This window comes from Mya arenaria, chromosome 3, assembly GCF_026914265.1.
Source record: "Mya arenaria isolate MELC-2E11 chromosome 3, ASM2691426v1".
Taxonomy (NCBI): domain Eukaryota; kingdom Metazoa; phylum Mollusca; class Bivalvia; order Myida; family Myidae; genus Mya; species Mya arenaria.
The window spans coordinates 91,758,025-91,777,595 of NC_069124.1; the positions used below are offsets into that span (position 1 = coordinate 91,758,025).

Below are 19,571 nucleotides of genomic sequence, written 5' to 3' on the forward strand. Positions count from 1 at the left end.
TGCCAGCACGACTTTTATTTTTGATTATTTTGAATGTCCATTATCGTGCCAGCACGACTTTCATTTTCGAATGTCCAATGTCGTGCCAGCACGACTTTTATTTCTGAATTTCCACTGTCGTGCCAGAACGACTTTCATTTTTGAATGGCCATTGTCGTGCTGGCACGACTTTCATCTTTGAATGTCCAATGTCGTGCCAGAACGACTTTCATTTTTGAATGGCCATTGTCGTGCTGGCACGACTTTCATCTTTGAATGGCCAATGTCGTGCCAGAACGACTTTCATTTTTGAATGGCCATTGTCGTGCTGGCACGACTTTCATCTTTGAATGTCCAATGTCGTGCCAGAACGACTTTCATTTTTGAATGTACATTGTCGTGCCAGCACGACTTTCATTTTTGAATGTCCAATGCCGAATGTCGTGCCAGCATGACTTTCATTTTTGAATGTCCATTGTCTTACAACCTATCTTACACGAGTGGCTATGGTAGATGCTTTTTCTCCCACCTCAGTTAAACAAAATACGTTAAATGGATTTTTTTCGTTGGAACTCTTTTGTGCGTAGTGAAAATAAATGTGTATAGATATGTGATATTCCGTGGTTGTCATGGATATGTGCGCAGTCTTTCAGATTATGTTAATAGTCAAATCGTTTTTGAAATAGTTCTGAGAAGAGTGCAGCATTATTTCTCGAATGGAGCGTGAAAACTTGTTTATGGTGTCATTTGAAGCGAGAAATAATTAATAATTGTCTAAATATTGCTACAAGACAAGGTTTCCATGATGCTGACAGACGACGGTCTTTAACAAGGGAGGTAATTGTGTGATGACAATAAAAAGGAGTTCCATACAGGTACTTGTTTTATCTATGCCCGTTGGCAATTTCTAGCATGGTCAATTTTTTGGATCTACTTTTCTAAGGTGGGAGAAACAAATTTCTAGTATGGTCAAATTTTGGGAGAAAGTAAATTCTATGAGGTACTACATTCCCCCATTATCTTTTATTATGCGCGTAGAACAGCTGGAAATAAAAAAACAACCGATCATACTCACCGTTCACCTCCTGGCACCATAACGAAAAAACTTTTTCAACTTATTACAAAATACTTCAGTTCCAACGATTCCCCGCCGTTCATTTGGTCTAAGTAATTCTTCAAGCAACATTTGGTCATAACTACAGTTCCAATATAACTAAGCAGTATAGTGTCGATCTACATCCACGACATTGTGAATATATGATAACAGTAGCGGTCAATATTAAAAATGAAATACACATAAAGGTATAATCAAAACGAAATTCGCCCAACAACTTCAAATTTAGCTGTTGTGAACTCAAAAATATATTAAGCACACCATACAAATTGTTTGAGCTCTGTGTCTTCTGACTGCATAAGAGGAAGAACGACTGACACGTGTGGTAACGTATGATTTTGTATTTCTTATATATAACAAAAAAACTAAACTTCACGTGCATATTTTCTTTGCGTCAGGCAGTGTCTACAGTTTGGCCGCCGCTTCTTGCTGTTTGCCCGCTAATGTCAGAGGATGTGTTATCCTGTTTTCCCAACCGTCGACGACGGCTGTGTTGTACCCAGTGAACGTCACTTCCGGCTGGTCCACGTGCAAATTCCTACGTCCGGTGGGAGTAAGGTCAAAACTCTCGGCTATAATGTTGGCCACGCGCTCTGCGATGCCGAGACAGCCCGACAATCCAGTAGATCGGATCCCACCCACCGTCTGCAATAAGGGCAAAAGACGGGATAGATTAAATCCTTTATCACATGTTTTAAACGCATGTACAACCTTGACATTTGAATAAAGCCTGAAGCTTCATAGGCCTCGGGTTTCCTTGAAGTAATATATTTCTAGAAAAAAATGTAATAGCACATGCGGCAAAAATAGCTTAAACACCCAGCTGTGCAAAGTAAGCTAAACATACGACATTGGACATTGAACATTCAAAAGTAAATGTCGTGCTGGCACTACATTGGACATTGGACATTCAAAAACGACTGTCGTGCTGGCAGGATATTGGACATTCCAAGCAAAATATAAAAAAATGAATGTCGTGCTGGATATTCAATATTCAACAAATGAATGTAGTGACATTGGGCATTGAAATATATTCATAAAAAGGTTTTGCTGGCTAGACATTAAAAGTTGGAAATACAAAAGATAATGTAATGCTGGCACGACATTGGACATTCAAAAAATGATTGTCTTGCTTACACAACGTTTGACACGACACTTGGCACGACATTTGGCTTTGACATTTTAACTATTTTTGAGCTTGCATGACACTGGACATTCAAACTGAATGTCGTGCTGGCATGACTGGACAGGACTGCACACTCAAAATTGAACGTTCAAAACATTAATGTCGTTTACGACATTGGACATTGAAAAGTATTCAAAATATAAATGTCGTGCTGGCATCACATTGAACATTTAAAAACAAATATTGTCCCGGCACGACATGGAACATTCCGAAATAAATCTCGTGCTGGCACGACATTGAACATTCCAAAATGAATCTCGTGTTGTCACGACATTGGACCTCGAAAACTATTTAAAAAAAATGGAAGTCGTTACGACATTGAACATGAAGGTCGTGCTGACATATAGACTAAACTAGTTGACCTGCTACGTCATATCCATGCTGTGGAGTTAATATGAAACTATGTGTTTTACAAACCTTCCTGATATTTATAAGTCGGCATAATTAGAACAAAGCGGGTAATGATTCGTCAAAGCACAACATTCGTTTTTTTTGAATGTCAAATGTCGTGCGAGCCCGACATTTAATTTTTGAATGTCAAATGTTGTGCAAGCATGACATTCATTTTTTGTACATTTATTTGAATGTCCATTGTCAATTTCTTCCAATCACAACAATCAATTTAAATGTCCAATGTCGTATGTTTGCTTACTTCACACAATCAAAATAACCAGTAATACATCACACAGCGTTCCAATCTGTTTTATAGATCATTTTAAGTACACGTTTTGCGAAACAGCATCTACACCTACATTCAGTTGTGAGTTCAAACTGAAAACAACAACATCTGGGGATAGAAAACTAGTTCGTTAATATCCACTGAAATAACATGTCATATAAAAAAATGGCATAGTTCTAAAAAGGTCATATGCATTGACATTTATGAGTTAATTGATGGAGGTACACATCTTATAATCATATAAGACAAATTTCGTAATTTTCAGCTAGTAGTATATAAATCAAAACGCCGACGGTGCTAACAGAACAGGATGAATGAGCCAAGCATGGCTGCAGGTGTCCATTCAAATTTTTCCAACCAAAAGGTCAAAAATAAGAAAGGTTCAAACAACACTTCAAGTACAGAACCGCTGCTCAATACAGGAACGGAATCGCTGCATAATACAAGTACGGAATCCCTGCTCAATACAGGAACGGAATCGCTGCACAATACAGGAACGGAATCGCTGCTCAATACAAGTACGGAATCGATGCACAATATACGTATGGAATCGCTGCTCAATACAGGAACGGAATCGCTGCACAATACAAGTACAGATTCGCTGCTCAATACAGGAACGGAATCGCTGCACAATACAGGTACATAATCGCTGCACAAAACAGGTACAGAATCGCTGCACAATACAAGTACAGAATCGCTGCTCAATACAAGTACGGAATCGCTGCACAATACAGGTACGGAATCGCTCCTCAATACAGGAACGGAATCGCTGCACAATACAAGTACAGAACCGCTGCTCAATACAGGAACGGAATCGCTGCACAATGCAAGCACAGAATCGCTGCTCATTACAGGAACGGAATCGCTGCTCATTACAAGTACGGAATCGCCGCACAATACAAGTACGGAATCGTTGCACAATACAAGTACAGAATCGCTGCTAAAAACAAGTACAGAATCGCTGCCCAATACAGGAACGGAATCGCTGCACAATACCAGTACAGAATCGCTGCTCAATACAGGAACGGAATCGCTGCACAATACAAGAACAGAATCGGTCCTCAAAACAGGAACGGAATCGCTGCACAATACAAGTACAGAATCGCTGCTCAATACAGGAATGGAATCGCTGCACAATACAAGTACAGAATCGCTGCTAAATACAGGAACGGAATCGCTGCACAATCCAGACTCGGAATTGCTGCGCAGTACAGGTACAGAACCGCTGCACAATACAGATACAGAATCGCTGCACAATACAAGTACAGAATCGCTGCACAATACAAGTACAGAATCGCTGTCAATACAAGTACAGAATCGCTGCTCAATACAGGAACGGAATCGCTGCACAATACAAGTACAGAATCGCTGCTCAATACAGGAACGGAATCGCTGCACAATACAAGTACAGAATCGCTGCTCAATACAGGAACGTAATCGCTGCACAATCCAGACCCGGAATTGCTGCACAGTACAGATACAGAATCGCAGCACAATACCAGTACAGAATCGCTGCACAATACAAGTACAGAATCGCTGCTCAATACAAGTACAGAATCGCTGCTCAATACAGGAACGGAATCGCTGCACAATACAAATACAGAATCGCTACTCAATACAGGAACGGAATCGCTGTACAATCCAGACTCGGAATTTCTGCACAGTACAGGTACAGAATCGCTGCACAATACAGGTACAGAATCTCTGCTCAATACAGGAACGGAATCGCTGCACAGTTCAGGTACAGAATCGCTGCACAATACAGATACAGAATCGCTGCACAATACAGGTACAGAATCGCTGCTCAATACAGGAACGGAATCGCTGCACAATACAGGAACGGAATCGCTGCACAGTACAGGTGCAGAATCGGTGCAAAATACAAGTACGGAATCGCTGCACAATACAAGTACGGAATCGTTGCTCAATACAAGTACGGATTCGTTGCTAAATACAAGTACGGAATCGTTGTTCAATACAAGTACGGAATCGGTGCTCAATACAAGTACGGAATCAGTGCCTAATACAAGTACGAAATCGGTGCTCAATACAAGTACGGAATCGGAACTCAATACAAGTACGGAATCGGAGAACAATACAAGTACGGAATCGGAGAACAATACAAGTACGGAATCGTTACTCAATACAAGTACGGAAATGCGGCACAATACAAATACGGAATCGTTGCTCACTACAGGTACGGAATCGTTGCTCAATACCAGTACGGAATCGTTGCTCAATACAAGTAGGGAATCGCTGCACAATACAAGCACGGAATCGGAGCACAATACAAGTACGGAATCGCTGCAAAATACAAGTACGGAATCGCTGCACAATACAAGTAAGGAATCGCTGCACAATACAAGTACGGAATCGGAGCACTATACAAGTACGGAATCGCTGCTCAATACAAGTACGGAATCGGAGCACAATACAAGTACGGAATCGCTGCACAATATAAGTACGGAATCGCTGCACAATAAAAGTACGGAATCGCTGCACAATACAAATACGGAATCGGAGCACAATACAAGTACGGAATCGCTGCACAATATAAGTACGGAATCGCTGCACAATACAAGTACCGAATCGCTGCTCAATACAAGTACGGAATCGCTGTTCAATACAAGTACGGAATCGCTGCTCAATACAAGTACGGACTCGCTGCTCAATACAAGTACGGAATCGCTGCTCTATAAAAGTACGGAATCGCTGCACAAAACCAGTACGGAATCGTTGCTCAATACAAGTACGGAATCGGTGCACAATATTAGTACGGAATCGGAGCACAACACAAGTACGGATTTGCTGCAAAATACAAGTACGGAATCGCTGCACAATGCAAGTACGGATTCGCTGCTCAATACAAGTACGGAATCGCTGCACAATACAAGTACGGAATCGCTGCACAATACAAGTAGGGAATAGCTGCACAATACAAGTACAGAATCGCTGCACAATACAAGTACGGAATCGTTGCTCAATACAAGTACAAAATCGCTGCTCAATACAAGTACGGAATCGCTGCCCAATACAAGTACGGAATCGCTGCACAATACAAGTACGGAATCGTTGCTCAATACAAGTACGGAATCGCTGCACAATACAAGTACGGAATCGTTGCTGAATACAAGTATGGAATCGCTGCACAATACAAGTACGGAATCGCTGCACACTACAAGCAGGGAATAGCTGCACAATACAAGTACGGAATCGCTGCACAATACAAGTACAGAATTGCTGCACAATACAAGTACGGAATCGCTGCATTATACAGGTACAGAATCGCTGCTCAAGACAAGTACGGAATCGCTGCACAATATCAGTACGGAATCGCTGCACAATACAAGTACGGAATCGCTGCATTATAAAAGTACAGATTCGTTGCTCAATACAAGTACGGAATCGCTGCATTATACAAGTACAGAATCGCTGCTCAATACAAGTACGGAATCGCTGCTCAATACAAGTACGGAATCGCTGCATTATACAAGTACAGTATCGCTGCTCAATACATGTACAGATTCGCTGCTCAATACAAGTACGGAATCGCTGCATTATACAAGTACAGAATCGCTGCTCAATACAAGTACAGATTCGCAGCTCAATACAAGTACGGAATCGCTGCATTATACAAATACAGAATCGCTGCTCAATACAAGTACAGAATCGCTGCATTATACAAGTACCGAATCGCTGCACAATACAAGTACGGAATCGCTGCACAATACAAGTACGGAATCGCTGCATTATACAAGTACAGAATCGCTGCTCAATACAAGTACGGAATCACTGCTCAATACAAGTACAGAATCGCTGCTCAGTACAAGTACGGAATCGCTGCATTATACAAGTACGGAATCGCTGCACAATACAAGTACGGAATCGCTGCATTATACAAGTACGGAATCGTTGCTCAATACAAGTACAAAATCGCTGCATGATACAAGTACGGAATCGTTGCTCAATACAAGTACGGAATCGCTGCACAATACAAGTACGGAATCATTGCACAATACAATTACGGAATCGGTGCTCAATACAAGAACGGAATCGGTGCTCAATACAAGTACGGAATCGCTGCATTATACAAGTACGGAATCGCTGCACAATACAAGAAGGGAATCGCTGCACAATACAAGTACGGAATCGCTGCACAATGCAAGTAGGGAATAGCTGCACAATACAATTACAGAATCGCTGCACAATACAAGTAGGGAATCGCTGCACAATACAAGTAGGGAATAGCTGCACAATACAAGTACGAAATCGCTGCACAATACAAGTACGGAATCGCTGCACAATACAAGTACAGAATCGCTGAACAAAACACGTACGGAATCGCTGCATTATACAAGTACAGAATCGCTGCACATTACAAGTACAGAATCGTTGCACAATACAAGTACGGAACCTGCCCTTTACAAGTACGGAATCGTTGCACAATATAAGTACGGAATCTGCCCAATACAAGTACGGAATCGCTGCACAATACAAGTACGGAATCGTTGCACAATACAAGTACGGAATCTGCCCAATACAAGTACGGAATCGTTGCACAATACAAGTACGGAATCTGGCCAATACAAGTACGGAATCGCTGCATAATACAAGTACGGAATCGCTGCATTATACAAGTACGGAATCGCTACACAACACAAGTACGGAATCGCTGCACAATACAAGTACAGAATCACTGCACAATACATGTACGGAATCGCTGCACAATATAAGTACAACGTCGCTGCACAATACAAGCACGGAATCGCCACACAATACAAGTACAGAATCGGTGCACAATACAAGTACGGAATCGCTGCACAATATAAGTACAGCATCGCTGCACAATACAAGTACGGAATCGCTGCACAATATAAGTACAGCATCGCTGCACAATACAAGTACGGAATCGCTGCACAACACAAGTACGGAATCGCTGCTCAATACAAGTACGGAATCGCTGCACAATACAAGTACGGAATCATTGCACAATACAATTACGGAATCGGTGCTCAATACAAGTACGGAATCGGTGAACAATACAAGTACGGAATCGCTGCATTATACAAGTACGGAATCGTTGCTCAATACAAGTACAAAATCGCTGCATGATACAAGTACGGAATCGTTGCTCAATACAAGTACGGAATCGCTGCACAATACAAGTACGGAATCATTGCACAATACAATTACGGAATCGGTGCTCAATACAAGTACGGAATCGGTGAACAATACAAGTACGGAATCGCTGCATTATACAAGTACGGAATCGCTGCACAATACAAGTAGGGAATCGCTGCACAATACAAGTACGGAATCGCTGCACAATACAAGTAGGGAATAGCTGCACAATACAATTACAGAATCGCTGCACAATACAAGTAGGGAATCGCTGCACAATACAAGTAGGAAATCGCTGCACAATACAAGTACGGAATCGCTGCACAATACAAGTACGGAATCGCTGCACAATACAAGTACAGAATCGCTGAACAAAACACGTACGGAATCGCTGCATTATACAAGTACAGAATCGCTGCACATTACAAGTACAGAATCGTTGCACAATACAAGTACGGAACCTGCCCTTTACAAGTACGGAATCGTTGCACAATATAAGTACGGAATCTGCCCAATACAAGTACGGAATCGCTGCACAATACAAGTACGGAATCGTTGCACAATACAAGTACGGAATCTGCCCAATACAAGTACGGAATCTGCCCAATACAAGTACGGAATCGTTGCACAATACAAGTACGGAATCTGGCCAATACAAGTACGGAATCGCTGCATAATACAAGTACGGAATCGCTGCATTATACAAGTACAGAATCGCTGCACAATACAAGTACGGAATCTGGCCAATACAAGTACGGAATCGCTGCATTATACAAGTACGGAATCGCTACACAACACAAGTACGGAATCGCTGCACAATACAAGTACAGAATCACTGCACAATACAAGTACGGAATCGCTGCACAATATAAGTACAACGTCGCTGCACAATACAAGTACGGAATCGCCACACAATACAAGTACAGAATCGGTGCACAATACAAGTACGGAATCGCTGCACAATATAAGTACAGCATCGCTGCACAATATAAGTACGGAATCGCCGCACAATACAAGTACGGAATCGCTGCACAATATAAGTACAGCATCGCTGCACAATACATGTACGGAATCGCTGCACAATATAAGTACAGCATCGCTGCACAATACAAGTACGGAATCGCTGCACAACACAAGTACGGAATCGGTGCACAATACAAGTACAGAATCGCTGCACAATACAAGTACGGAATCGCTGCACAATATAAGTACAGCATCGCTGCACAATACAAAGTACGGAATCGGTGCACAATAAGAGTACGGAATCGCTGCTCAATACAAGTACGGAATCTGCCCAATACAAGTACGGAATCGCTGCTCAATACAAGTACGGAATCGCTGCTCAATACAAGTACGGAATCGTTGCACAACACAAGTACAGAATCTGCCCAATACAAGTACGGAATCGCTGCTCAATACAAGTTAGGAATCGCTGCTCATACAAGTACGGAATTGTTGCACAATACACGTACGGAATCTTTGCTCAATACAAGTACGGAATCGCTGCACAATACAAGTACGGAATCGCTGCCCAATACAAGTACGGAATCGCTGCTCAATACAAGTACGGAATCGCTGCACAATACAAGTACGGAATCGCTGCACAATACAAGTACGGAATCGCTGCACAATACAAGTACGGAATCGCTGCTCAATACAAGTACGGAATCGCTGCTCAATACAAGTACGGAATTGCTGCACAATACAAGTACGGACTCGTTGCTCAATACAAGTACGGTATCGCTGCACAATACAAGTACGGAATCGCTGCAGAAGTGTGCAGTTAACATGTAAACATGACCGTAATAGAAGGCGTGATGAACAACCGGAGCGCACTTCATGTGAGAATAATGTTAAGGACACTTTCTAGGAATGGAAGTGCAAGCTCAACCGTAAATACTACACGGCGGGTCATCATTGGAGCCATAACATTTTGTTATGTGTTGAAAATGCTCCAACGCGTCTTCCGTTATAGTGCCAATGAGTGGAATATGGATGTAAACAGTGAGTATGGTTTCTTATTTTTCATTTTTAGAGGATTATTCGAGTAAATTTAAAAAATTGGAGAATGTAGTTCCACACAGGAATGGCCATGAGTTGTTCTAAATGTAAAAGTTCTGAATAAGATTTAATATCTGATCGTCTAGAACTTGCATAACTTGCTAGACGTTAGTGTTGACGACGTAAAAATCTGGATTTTCGTGAGAATTGTTCTCGTACCTTACGTTTAAGCATTTTCTTTACATGTGTATGGCTTTTTATTGACAAAAGGTTGCCGCGTTACAAATTTTAGAACTTTATTTGTTTAACTTGCTGCACTATGCTCGATTTTCTGAACGTTGTGGTGCCAATGAATAGGTTGTGGTGCTCATGAATAGTAATTTAGTAGGAAACGAATTGTGAAAAAAACTGTAGCAATTTCATAACACGAAAATTAACAATTAACTGAATTAATATCATGATCGATCTTTTTAAAGTATGACCTTTAGTATTTAAAAACTGTTTTCATTGCATGTAACTGCATGAAATGATAGCCTCCAATGCGATGGCAGAGGTGCAAATTTTGGTAATAAGCTTACAACTAATAGAACCTACAAACATGAGTTTAAAACAGATTCATATATGTTATTATTAATCTAATTGCTTTTGTATGACTGTGTAGTGACCAACGCTGTGTTCTTTCCAAATTACGATGTTGTAATTTACCATTGGCCATAGAACCAAGTAGGTACGCAAAATGTAATGATATGTTGTTATTGTGATATTTTGTCAGTTGAGGATGAAACGCACCTTTTTACGATTGTGACTTCTATAATAATATCAGCTTTGATGTTTTGACATATGCACATAGGATAGAACCACAATTGTTTTATCATAGTTCAAACACATATCTGAACTTTTTTAATGTCGTATAAAATGTTAAAATTTCATTTGGCAATTTGCCTTTTAGGTAGATACCGGCCTTGAAGTATACCGTACTGTAGGTACCGGCCTTGGGGTATATCGTGCTGTAGGCACCGGCCTTGAAGTAAACCGTGCTGTAGGTACCGGCCTTGAAGTATATCGTGCTGTAGGCACCGGCTTTGACGTATACCGTGATGTAGGTACCGGCCTTGGGGTATATCGTGCTGTAGGCACCGGCCTTGAAGTAAACCGTGCTGTAGGTACCGGCCTTGAAGTAAACCGTGCTGTAGGCACCGGCTTTGACGTATACCGTGATGTAGGTACCGGCCTTGGGGTATATCGTGCTGTAGGCACCGGCCTTGGGGTATATCGTGCTGTAGGCACCGGCCTTGGGGTATACCGTGCTGTAGGTACCGGCCTTGGGGTATACTGTGCTGTAGGTACCGGCCTTGTGGTATACCGTACTGTAGTTACAGCCTTGGGGTATATCGTGCTGTAGGCACCGGCCTTGGGGTATATCGTGCTGTAGGCACCGGCCTTGGGGTATACCGTGCTGTAGGTACCTGCCTTGGGGTATACCGTGCTGAAGGTACCGGCCTTGGGGTATATCGTGCTGTAGGCACCGGCCTTGAAGTAAACCGTGCTGTAGGTACCGGCCTTGAAGTATATCGTGCTGTAGGCACCGGCTTTGACGTATACCGTGATGTAGGTACCGGCCTTGGGGTATATCGTGCTGTAGGCACCGGCCTTGAAGTAAACCGTGCTGTAGGTACCGGCCTTAAAGTAAACCGTGCTGTAGGCACCGGCTTTGACGTATACCGTGATGTAGGTACCGGCCTTGGGGTATATCGTGCTGTAGGCACCGGCCTTGGGGTATATCGTGCTGTAGGCACCGGCCTTGGGGTATATCGTGCTGTAGGTACCGACCTTGGGGTTACACCGTGCTGTAGGCACCGGCCTTGGGGTTACACCGTCCTGTAGGTACCGGCCTTGGGGTATACCGTGATGTATGTACCGGCCTTGAAGTATATCGTGCTGAAGGCACCGGACTTGGAAGTATACCGTGCTGCAGGCATAGGCTTTGAAGTATACCATGCTGTAGGTACCGGCCTTGCAGTATATCGTGCTGTAAGCACCGGCCTTGGAGTATATCGTGCTGTAGGTACCGGCCTTGTTGTATACCGTGCTGTAGGCAACGACGTTGAAGTATACCGTGCTGTAGGTACCGGCCTTTGGGTATACCGTGCTGTAGGTTCCGGCCTTTAAGTATATCGTACTGAAGGTACCGGCCTAGGGGTATACCGCGCTGTAGGCACCGGCTTTGACGTATACCGTGATGTAGGTACCGGCCTTGAAGTATACCGTACTGAAAGTACCGGCCTTGAAGTACATCGTGCTGTAGGTACTGGCCTGGAAAAATACCGGGCTGTAGGTACCGACCTTGGGTTATACCGTGCTGTAGGTAACTCTTGTACCAGGGTATATCACTATCACACGGGACCCCCGTTTAACGTCCCTATAGAAAGACCGCCATATATGTTGGCGCTGAGGCGGTGGATCGAGCCTGTGACCGCTGGAACACGGAACCCCGACTTTTCTAAATTGTGCTTTAAGTTTAAAGATTAAACCGATGTTAATCGAGATAAAGTTTCCGAGTTGATAACGAGCAAATTCCAGTATATCAAACAGCCGACCACTGTCTGCTGGTCATGTATACAAATAAATGTTACGCTTAAGATTGAATACGCGTAATTTTATCAATGATAAATTTCCTGTGTGTTTATAATACAGGCGTTGCAGACAAATGAAATTGTATTTACTCTAAAAGACATTAAAATAGTTGAAACAACACGATTTCGTCTTCTCCGAAAACAATATTAAAACTTCACTTGCTTGTCATTTGCCTACCAGATTACTTCTTGTTTATACTCTGTTGTAAACAAAAAATGAACGGTATTAAGTGAGTTTCCGAATAATCCACAAGCGTGTAAGATGAATGGTTAAAGAATTACTTAAGGTATAATCCAGTGCATAAATATGAATTTACCAAATTCTATCAGAAATAACATATTAACGCATAAATATTCGGTGGATCATGACCCCCTGGCAATGATGCTCTGATTTGACACCATAATTCATCAGAATTCATTCATTAAAGATAATAATTCACCGCTGGCGGAAATAAAACGTTTTCTACGCGTATAATAGAGAAACCAGATTCCGATTTGTGACTAGAATAGAACCAAAATTCTGATACGTATGGTACGTTATGCTGCCAATCGTTATAAAGACACACTCTAGCCAAATATGGAACTAAGTTCTTTGCATGTAGAAACAAAAGTGGATATATACTTATTCTTATACTTTTCTCTGTCGCCATGTATGATGTAATCCTTGTCCTTCGTGGCTGGCCGCACGCCCGTGTACATGGTAACGATAGGATGTGACGTCAAATCCGGGACGACGCTCCTTGCGACTTCCGCGAGACGCCGCGTGACGTCAGTGTTAATAGGCGCTCTCTCCCGGCTCTGTACGTATTCGTTGGTTGGCCCCACCACCACATTATCGTACACTGGAACATGCACCGAGGTTAAGATAATTGAAGAATCGCAGTGCTCCTTTATCAGTTCTATGAGAATGCTTTATCGTAACAACGCATATCTCTTATACATTGACGCCATATACCTTCTATTTCTATGAACATAGTGAAATAAGCACTCCAACAAAAGATCTGTTAAACTGGATTATATAACTGTGTAACAGTACAATATACTGTATTCGGTTTAAAATAAACATCAAGAAAAAGGTATAATAAGCAGACGGCGTCATTTTTCCAAGGAATTTCCGGTCTGCAATACCGTACTGCAAAGAGAATGGAGACTTACCTGAACGGAACACAATAACACCTTTTCCGGCACTCGTTGGAACCGGAAGTATGCTTGACTTTATAATCGAACAGGCCGCAGCCGAGTATACTGTATACTGTCCTTTCCGTGGTAAGATTCTAAAAGAAAATGTTAGTTCATAGGTAACACGTTCGTCTTAAACACACATGATTTGATAACAAATACTTATTTCATTCTTTACAACGAACACCGATTCCCACTACAAACAGGATACAGTATCTTACCTAAACGCCTGTCCGCACGCTAGTCCTTCAAGAATATCACCGTAGAGGCCTCCACAGTTAATCACACATCTCCCCCTGTATTTCCCTGAAGTGGAGTCCACTGTCCACTTGTTTCCGTCACGTGACAAGCTCTCAACACGTGACCAGCATACCAGCCTAGCCCCCTTTTTCCGTGCGTCGTTAGCTAGCAGGATGGGGAGAAGCCAGGGGTCGGTGACCGCCTCTCCAGGGATATGCAAGGCGCCTAGCGCCCCCGGGCCCAGTCGCGACTCCCGCGCATACAGCTCGGATACACTCAGTTCGCGGACTTCACTGCAATCGACCTGTCTTGAATTATCTTTGACTTTGTCGAAGTTCTGTAGCTACATTGTTTTTAAAAACATTAAATATTAAAAGAGCATATTTTAACAATTATAATTCTTAACAGAATGGTGCATATATGGGTGTTCTTGTAAATTGTATTATATTCAACTTAGGTGGTAAGCAAACTGCTATAAGTCTCCTTTTTAAATAAATGTAAGTATATATACTTCGAGTCCATCCATGTTTCATGTAAAATACAAATATTGGTTAATATATAAACTTATTGATATAGGAACTATATAGAGTTTTTACAATCAGTCTTTGGCCTCAGACATATAGCGTCAACGATTATTAACACCAGATTCCGATTACATTGATAATCTGAGTTACCTGTTGCTGGCTCCAGGCGACCATGGTGGCGCCGATGTGGTTGACGGGCACCCCTATCTTCCGGGCAAGGGGAAAGACGCGTTTCTGGCACACCCGGATACAGTCACTCTCCAGTGGCTCCACGGCGTCAAACCCCGTGTGCAGCATCCCACTGCAACAGTGCGCCTAAAAGTAGCTTCATACATATAACAAAGGGCCACAATTTTCGGATAAATCTAAAAAAATAATTGTAATACAAAAAAGAACAAAAAACCTATATCAATAATTCTGAAAAATGATCCCTAAGTATGACCTTGATCCTACAGATATGAGTCCTGCACGCGCCACACGGTCTTCTCAATGTGAACAGTTGGGCAAAGTATTTTTAAATCCCCTAATGCATGGGCAAGTAACAGCCCGGAAAATCCAACATACATCGGATTTTGACCAATGACCCTTGAGTGTAATTGAACTTTTACCTACAGACTTACTAGTATGTCTTGAACGCGACACGCCGTCTTCTAATGATGATTATTTGTGCCAAGTTAATATAAAATTCCCTAATGCATTGTCCAGTTACAACCAGAGAAGCCAATTTTGACAAACGACCCTTTAGTGTGCATTGGCCATTGACCGATATACATGGGGTCTTGTACGAGACACACCGCATTTTATCAAGGTGAACATTCGCACAAATCGCCTTTGTGGCGACTATGTCGGAGCTCTACATAAACTATATACCTGTTTCCCGAGCTAGCCTCGTCAAGCAGATGGTCATTTTTCTCAAGTAAAAGGCACGAATACCCACATGACGCCAGTTCGAACAGACAGGCACACCCCGTCACTCCGCCGCCGATAACAATGACGTCATATGTATCCATCTATAATCGATGTAAGACGTTAATCAAGTCTCGTTCTGTATACTGACTAGAACTGAAACCTTTTAATTAAGCCGGCATAATGATAACATATCAAACATCTGTAACTATTGAAATAAAGTCGCTTTAATGAGAAACACGGTGATAGTAAAAAGCAACGCACGGGCACCAACCGGGGGCTAGCAGCATTTGGTGTCGTACTTGTTTGGGATCATATTACGAGAATATCGCGATGTCCGTGCGAGCGCACCGAACTATGTGTAAATGTCGTTAAATAACGTAAAGAGCGTTTGCAGTATTATCCTGTAATTCCCCTGCGGCTTACACACGGCCAAATAGAGCCGTGAAAACATCAGGGGCAGAGTGCGGGTCCGCGTATGTGACCGCAACACCTTAGCATGATTGCCGCGGACCTCTTCGATACCCCCGATTCCCGAATTCGTAGAAATCCGCCTTAGGTAGAAAATAAATGTTGCTTATCGAAGATAGATATGCACGTAATTTGATAAAAGCCTTAGGCACAACTAACGTTTTATTGGGTAACAATCCAAATAAGTTTCTGTTTTGAAAATATCGCGCGCAGATAGCGGGTTGAGGGAAGGGGGTTTCTGGAATGGTCAAGCCAGTTGCCGGAGATCGAAAAAATGACAACAACCGTTATTCTAGGAATATTTTAGCCGATAGTTATTAAAACTGAATTTGGATTGTTACCGAATAGAAGGCCAGTTGTGCCATTTATGAAAATTCAAATTTATTTGCCAAATGGTGTCTGTGCATGTTTTTACAGAATCGCATAATTAACGATTCTAAAAACTTCTCTGACATTTATAAATTTCACTGATTGGATTCATTTTTAATTGATTTCTTTTTGTTTTGCCAATGAAGTGTCAAGTGTTGTATATCATTGTCAACGTTATGGACTGAGCTTCTCAAAGATGCACAGTATTTAAAGATTTTTTTTGGTTATGTAAAGAAAACTGCGATCTTTCTTAAAGGATGGTATCAGTGATCAGATTTTTGTTAGAAATCGTTACTTTTGTCAGTAATTGGTTATAAAATGAATTTGATATATAATTTTACACCAAACACTGACTCAAATCCTGTGAGTTAGTCTAGTAATAATAAATTTAGACTTATTAAATATGTGTCCGTAGCAATACTCTTACGAGACTATATCAAAAATACATTTGCCTATAAAGCAATGAAAATTTGGAATAATCTTCCTACATACATAAAATGTCAAGATAAGCTACCAGCCTTTAAACATGCATTAAAAGGCTACTTATTGGCAAAATAATTTTATCACATGAACAAAAAATCTTGACACTTTATTTAAATCACATTATAATAAATAGTTCATTGTTTACATGAATTGTGTTAATGTACGTATATGACATTCTTGCAACAACTTGTAATGGATACTACCAAATATGTAAATATATTGATTGAATGTGGTTTTACTGAATATATCTACATTATTTACAGTATGAAATTATTGCAATTTATAATCATCATATTAAACTGAGTTGTGTTTGTCGAAGAAATGTATGATAGTGATAGTGTGAATGTATGTTTTGTATGTTGCTTAATATGTATAGTACATGTGTTTTTGTAATACTTTTTGTGTGAAGGCCATGCTGGAAATAAGTAGTATGTCTGTAATGATTGTACACTTAGTATGTAACCTTCGTTAAATAAAGTTGTTATTATTATTATTATTATTATTATTATTATTATTATTATTATTAGACTAACGATATTCCTAGTTCACACCGACATCGTACGTTGACCGTGCAAGACTCTTACGGGCCTTGCGGTGTTCCAAATCAGAACGGACATCATACATTGACCGTGCAAGACTATTACGGGCCTCGCCGTGTTCCAAATCCGCACGGATATCGTACGTTGACCGTACAAGGATGTTACGGGCCTCGTGGTGTTCCAAATCCGCACGGACATCGTACGTTGACCGTGCAAGGCTCTTACGGGACTCGCGGTGTTCAAAATCCATACGGACATCGTACGTTGACCGTGCAAGGCTCTTACGGGACTCGCGGTGTTCAAAATCCATACGGACATCGTACGTTGACCGTGTAAGGCTCTTACGGGCCTCGTGGTGTTCCAAATCCATATGGACATCGTACGTTGACCGTGCAAGGCTCTAACGGGACTCGCGGTGTTCCAAATTCCAACGGACATCGTACGTTGACCTTGCAAGGCTCTAACGGGACTCGCTTTGTTCCAAATCCGCACGGACATCGTACGTTGACCGTGCAAGGCTCTTAGGGGACTCGCAGTGTTCCAAATCCATATGGACATCGTACGTTGACCGTGTAAGGCTCTTACGGGCCTCGTGCTGTTCCAAATCCATATGGACATCGTACGTTGACCGTGCAAGGCTCTAACGGGACTCGCGGTGTTCCAAATTCCAACGGACATCGTACGTTGACCTTGCAAGGCTCTAACGGGACTCGCTTTGTTCCAAATCCGCACGGACATCGTACGTTGACCGTGCAAGGCTCTTAGGGGACTCGCGGTGTTCCAAATCCGCACGGACATCGTACGTTGACCGTGCAAGGCTCTTAGGGGACTCGCGGTGTTCCAAATCCGCACGGACATCGTACGTTGGCCGTGTAAGGCTCTAACGGGACTCGCGGTTTTTCAAATCCGCGTGGACATCGTACGTTGACCGTGCAAGACTCTTGGGGGACTCGCGGTGTTCCATATTCGCACGGACATCGTACGTTGACCGTGCAAGGCTCTAACGGGACTCGCGGTGTTCCAAATCCGCACGGACATCGTACGTTGACCGTGCAAGGCTCTTACGGGACTCGCGGTGTTCCAAATCTGCATGGACATCGTACGTTGACCGTGCAAGGCTCTAACGGGACTCGCGGTGTTCCAAATCCGCACGAACATCGTACGTTGGCCGTGTAAGGCTCTAACGGGACTCGCGGTTTTTCAAATCCGCGTGGACATCGTACGTTGACCGTGCAAGACTCTTGGGGGACTCGCGGTGTTCCAAATCCGCACGAACATCGTTCGTTGACCGTGCCTGGCCATTACGGGACTCGCGGTGTTCAAAGTCCGCACGGACATCGAGTGCCCGCATGAGCTCTACCGGCGGGGCCCTTGCGAGCGGCTCCCGAAATCAAAATGTTCTACGAGCTCGGCGAAGACTCGGGTGCACATTTTCACCCAGTTCCCGAGACCTCGACGAGTTAAAAAAAATCCGGTGAAAATTTTCTCCCGATTGCGAACCTACTCGTATGTATGGATGTGATGGTCTAGTTTCGACTGGCATGTTTAGTCCAAAGTACATAGATCTTAATATGTTCTTACACATAATTTAAATCAGTTGTTATAAAGCTGTTATATACAGTAGTGCTATAAAAACTTGTAGTCTATGATACAACACTGTGGAACATTGTGGACCCAAATTGTTGCACTTACCCTTCAGCATTCGAGCACTTGATTTATCTATATACTTTCAGTTTTGATCAAGGATAAATAGGTAGCAGACAACAATACTAAAATTTACTGAACAGGGTTAACTCCTTGTGCCAGTTCAATCCCGCGCAGTGGTCTCCCTTAAACGTTAAATACATGTTATTTATATATATGACGTAATGTTGTGACCATTTTTAGTAATATGACGTTGCCGTAGCAGTCGTTAAACGTTGTTATGGGGATTACACGTAAAATGTTGGCAAATAAGACAAACTTTATAAATGTGACTATGATTTATACATGTAGAGCATCTGAGCATGATGTGAAACTTCGAGAAAATCCTTTGTTTCGGAAACTTAAGTAAATTATTTAGGGAAAATCAGTTAAATTGCTATAAAAGACAGTAGACTAAACTTCTTACTTATCTACATATATGCTAGAAAAAAAACTCTTGCCCT

General features: G+C 42.2%; 1 protein-coding gene across 3 annotated transcripts; it reads right to left on the reverse strand.

Moving 5' to 3' along the window:
• Nucleotides 1-821: 821 nt before the first annotated feature.
• Nucleotides 822-19,179, reverse strand: LOC128228311 (glycerol 3-phosphate dehydrogenase-like). 3 transcript variants are annotated; one of them, XM_052939551.1, is made up of 7 exons: nt 19,117-19,179; nt 15,527-15,666; nt 14,807-14,957; nt 14,114-14,475; nt 13,869-13,987; nt 13,348-13,555; nt 822-1,738 (listed from the first exon to the last, which is right to left on the reverse strand). In XM_052939551.1, exons 2-7 carry the CDS (start codon nt 15,664-15,666, stop codon nt 1,666-1,668), a joined length of 1,053 nt encoding a protein of 350 aa, XP_052795511.1. In that variant the 5' UTR covers nt 19,117-19,179; the 3' UTR covers nt 822-1,665. The 3 variants fall into 3 exon arrangements, with proteins under 3 accessions (XP_052795511.1, XP_052795510.1, XP_052795512.1); XM_052939550.1 differs by having other exon boundaries at nt 13,336-13,555; XM_052939552.1 differs by lacking the exon at nt 15,527-15,666 and having other exon boundaries at nt 13,336-13,555; nt 19,117-19,161.
• Between the last annotated feature and the right edge of the window lie 392 nt (nt 19,180-19,571).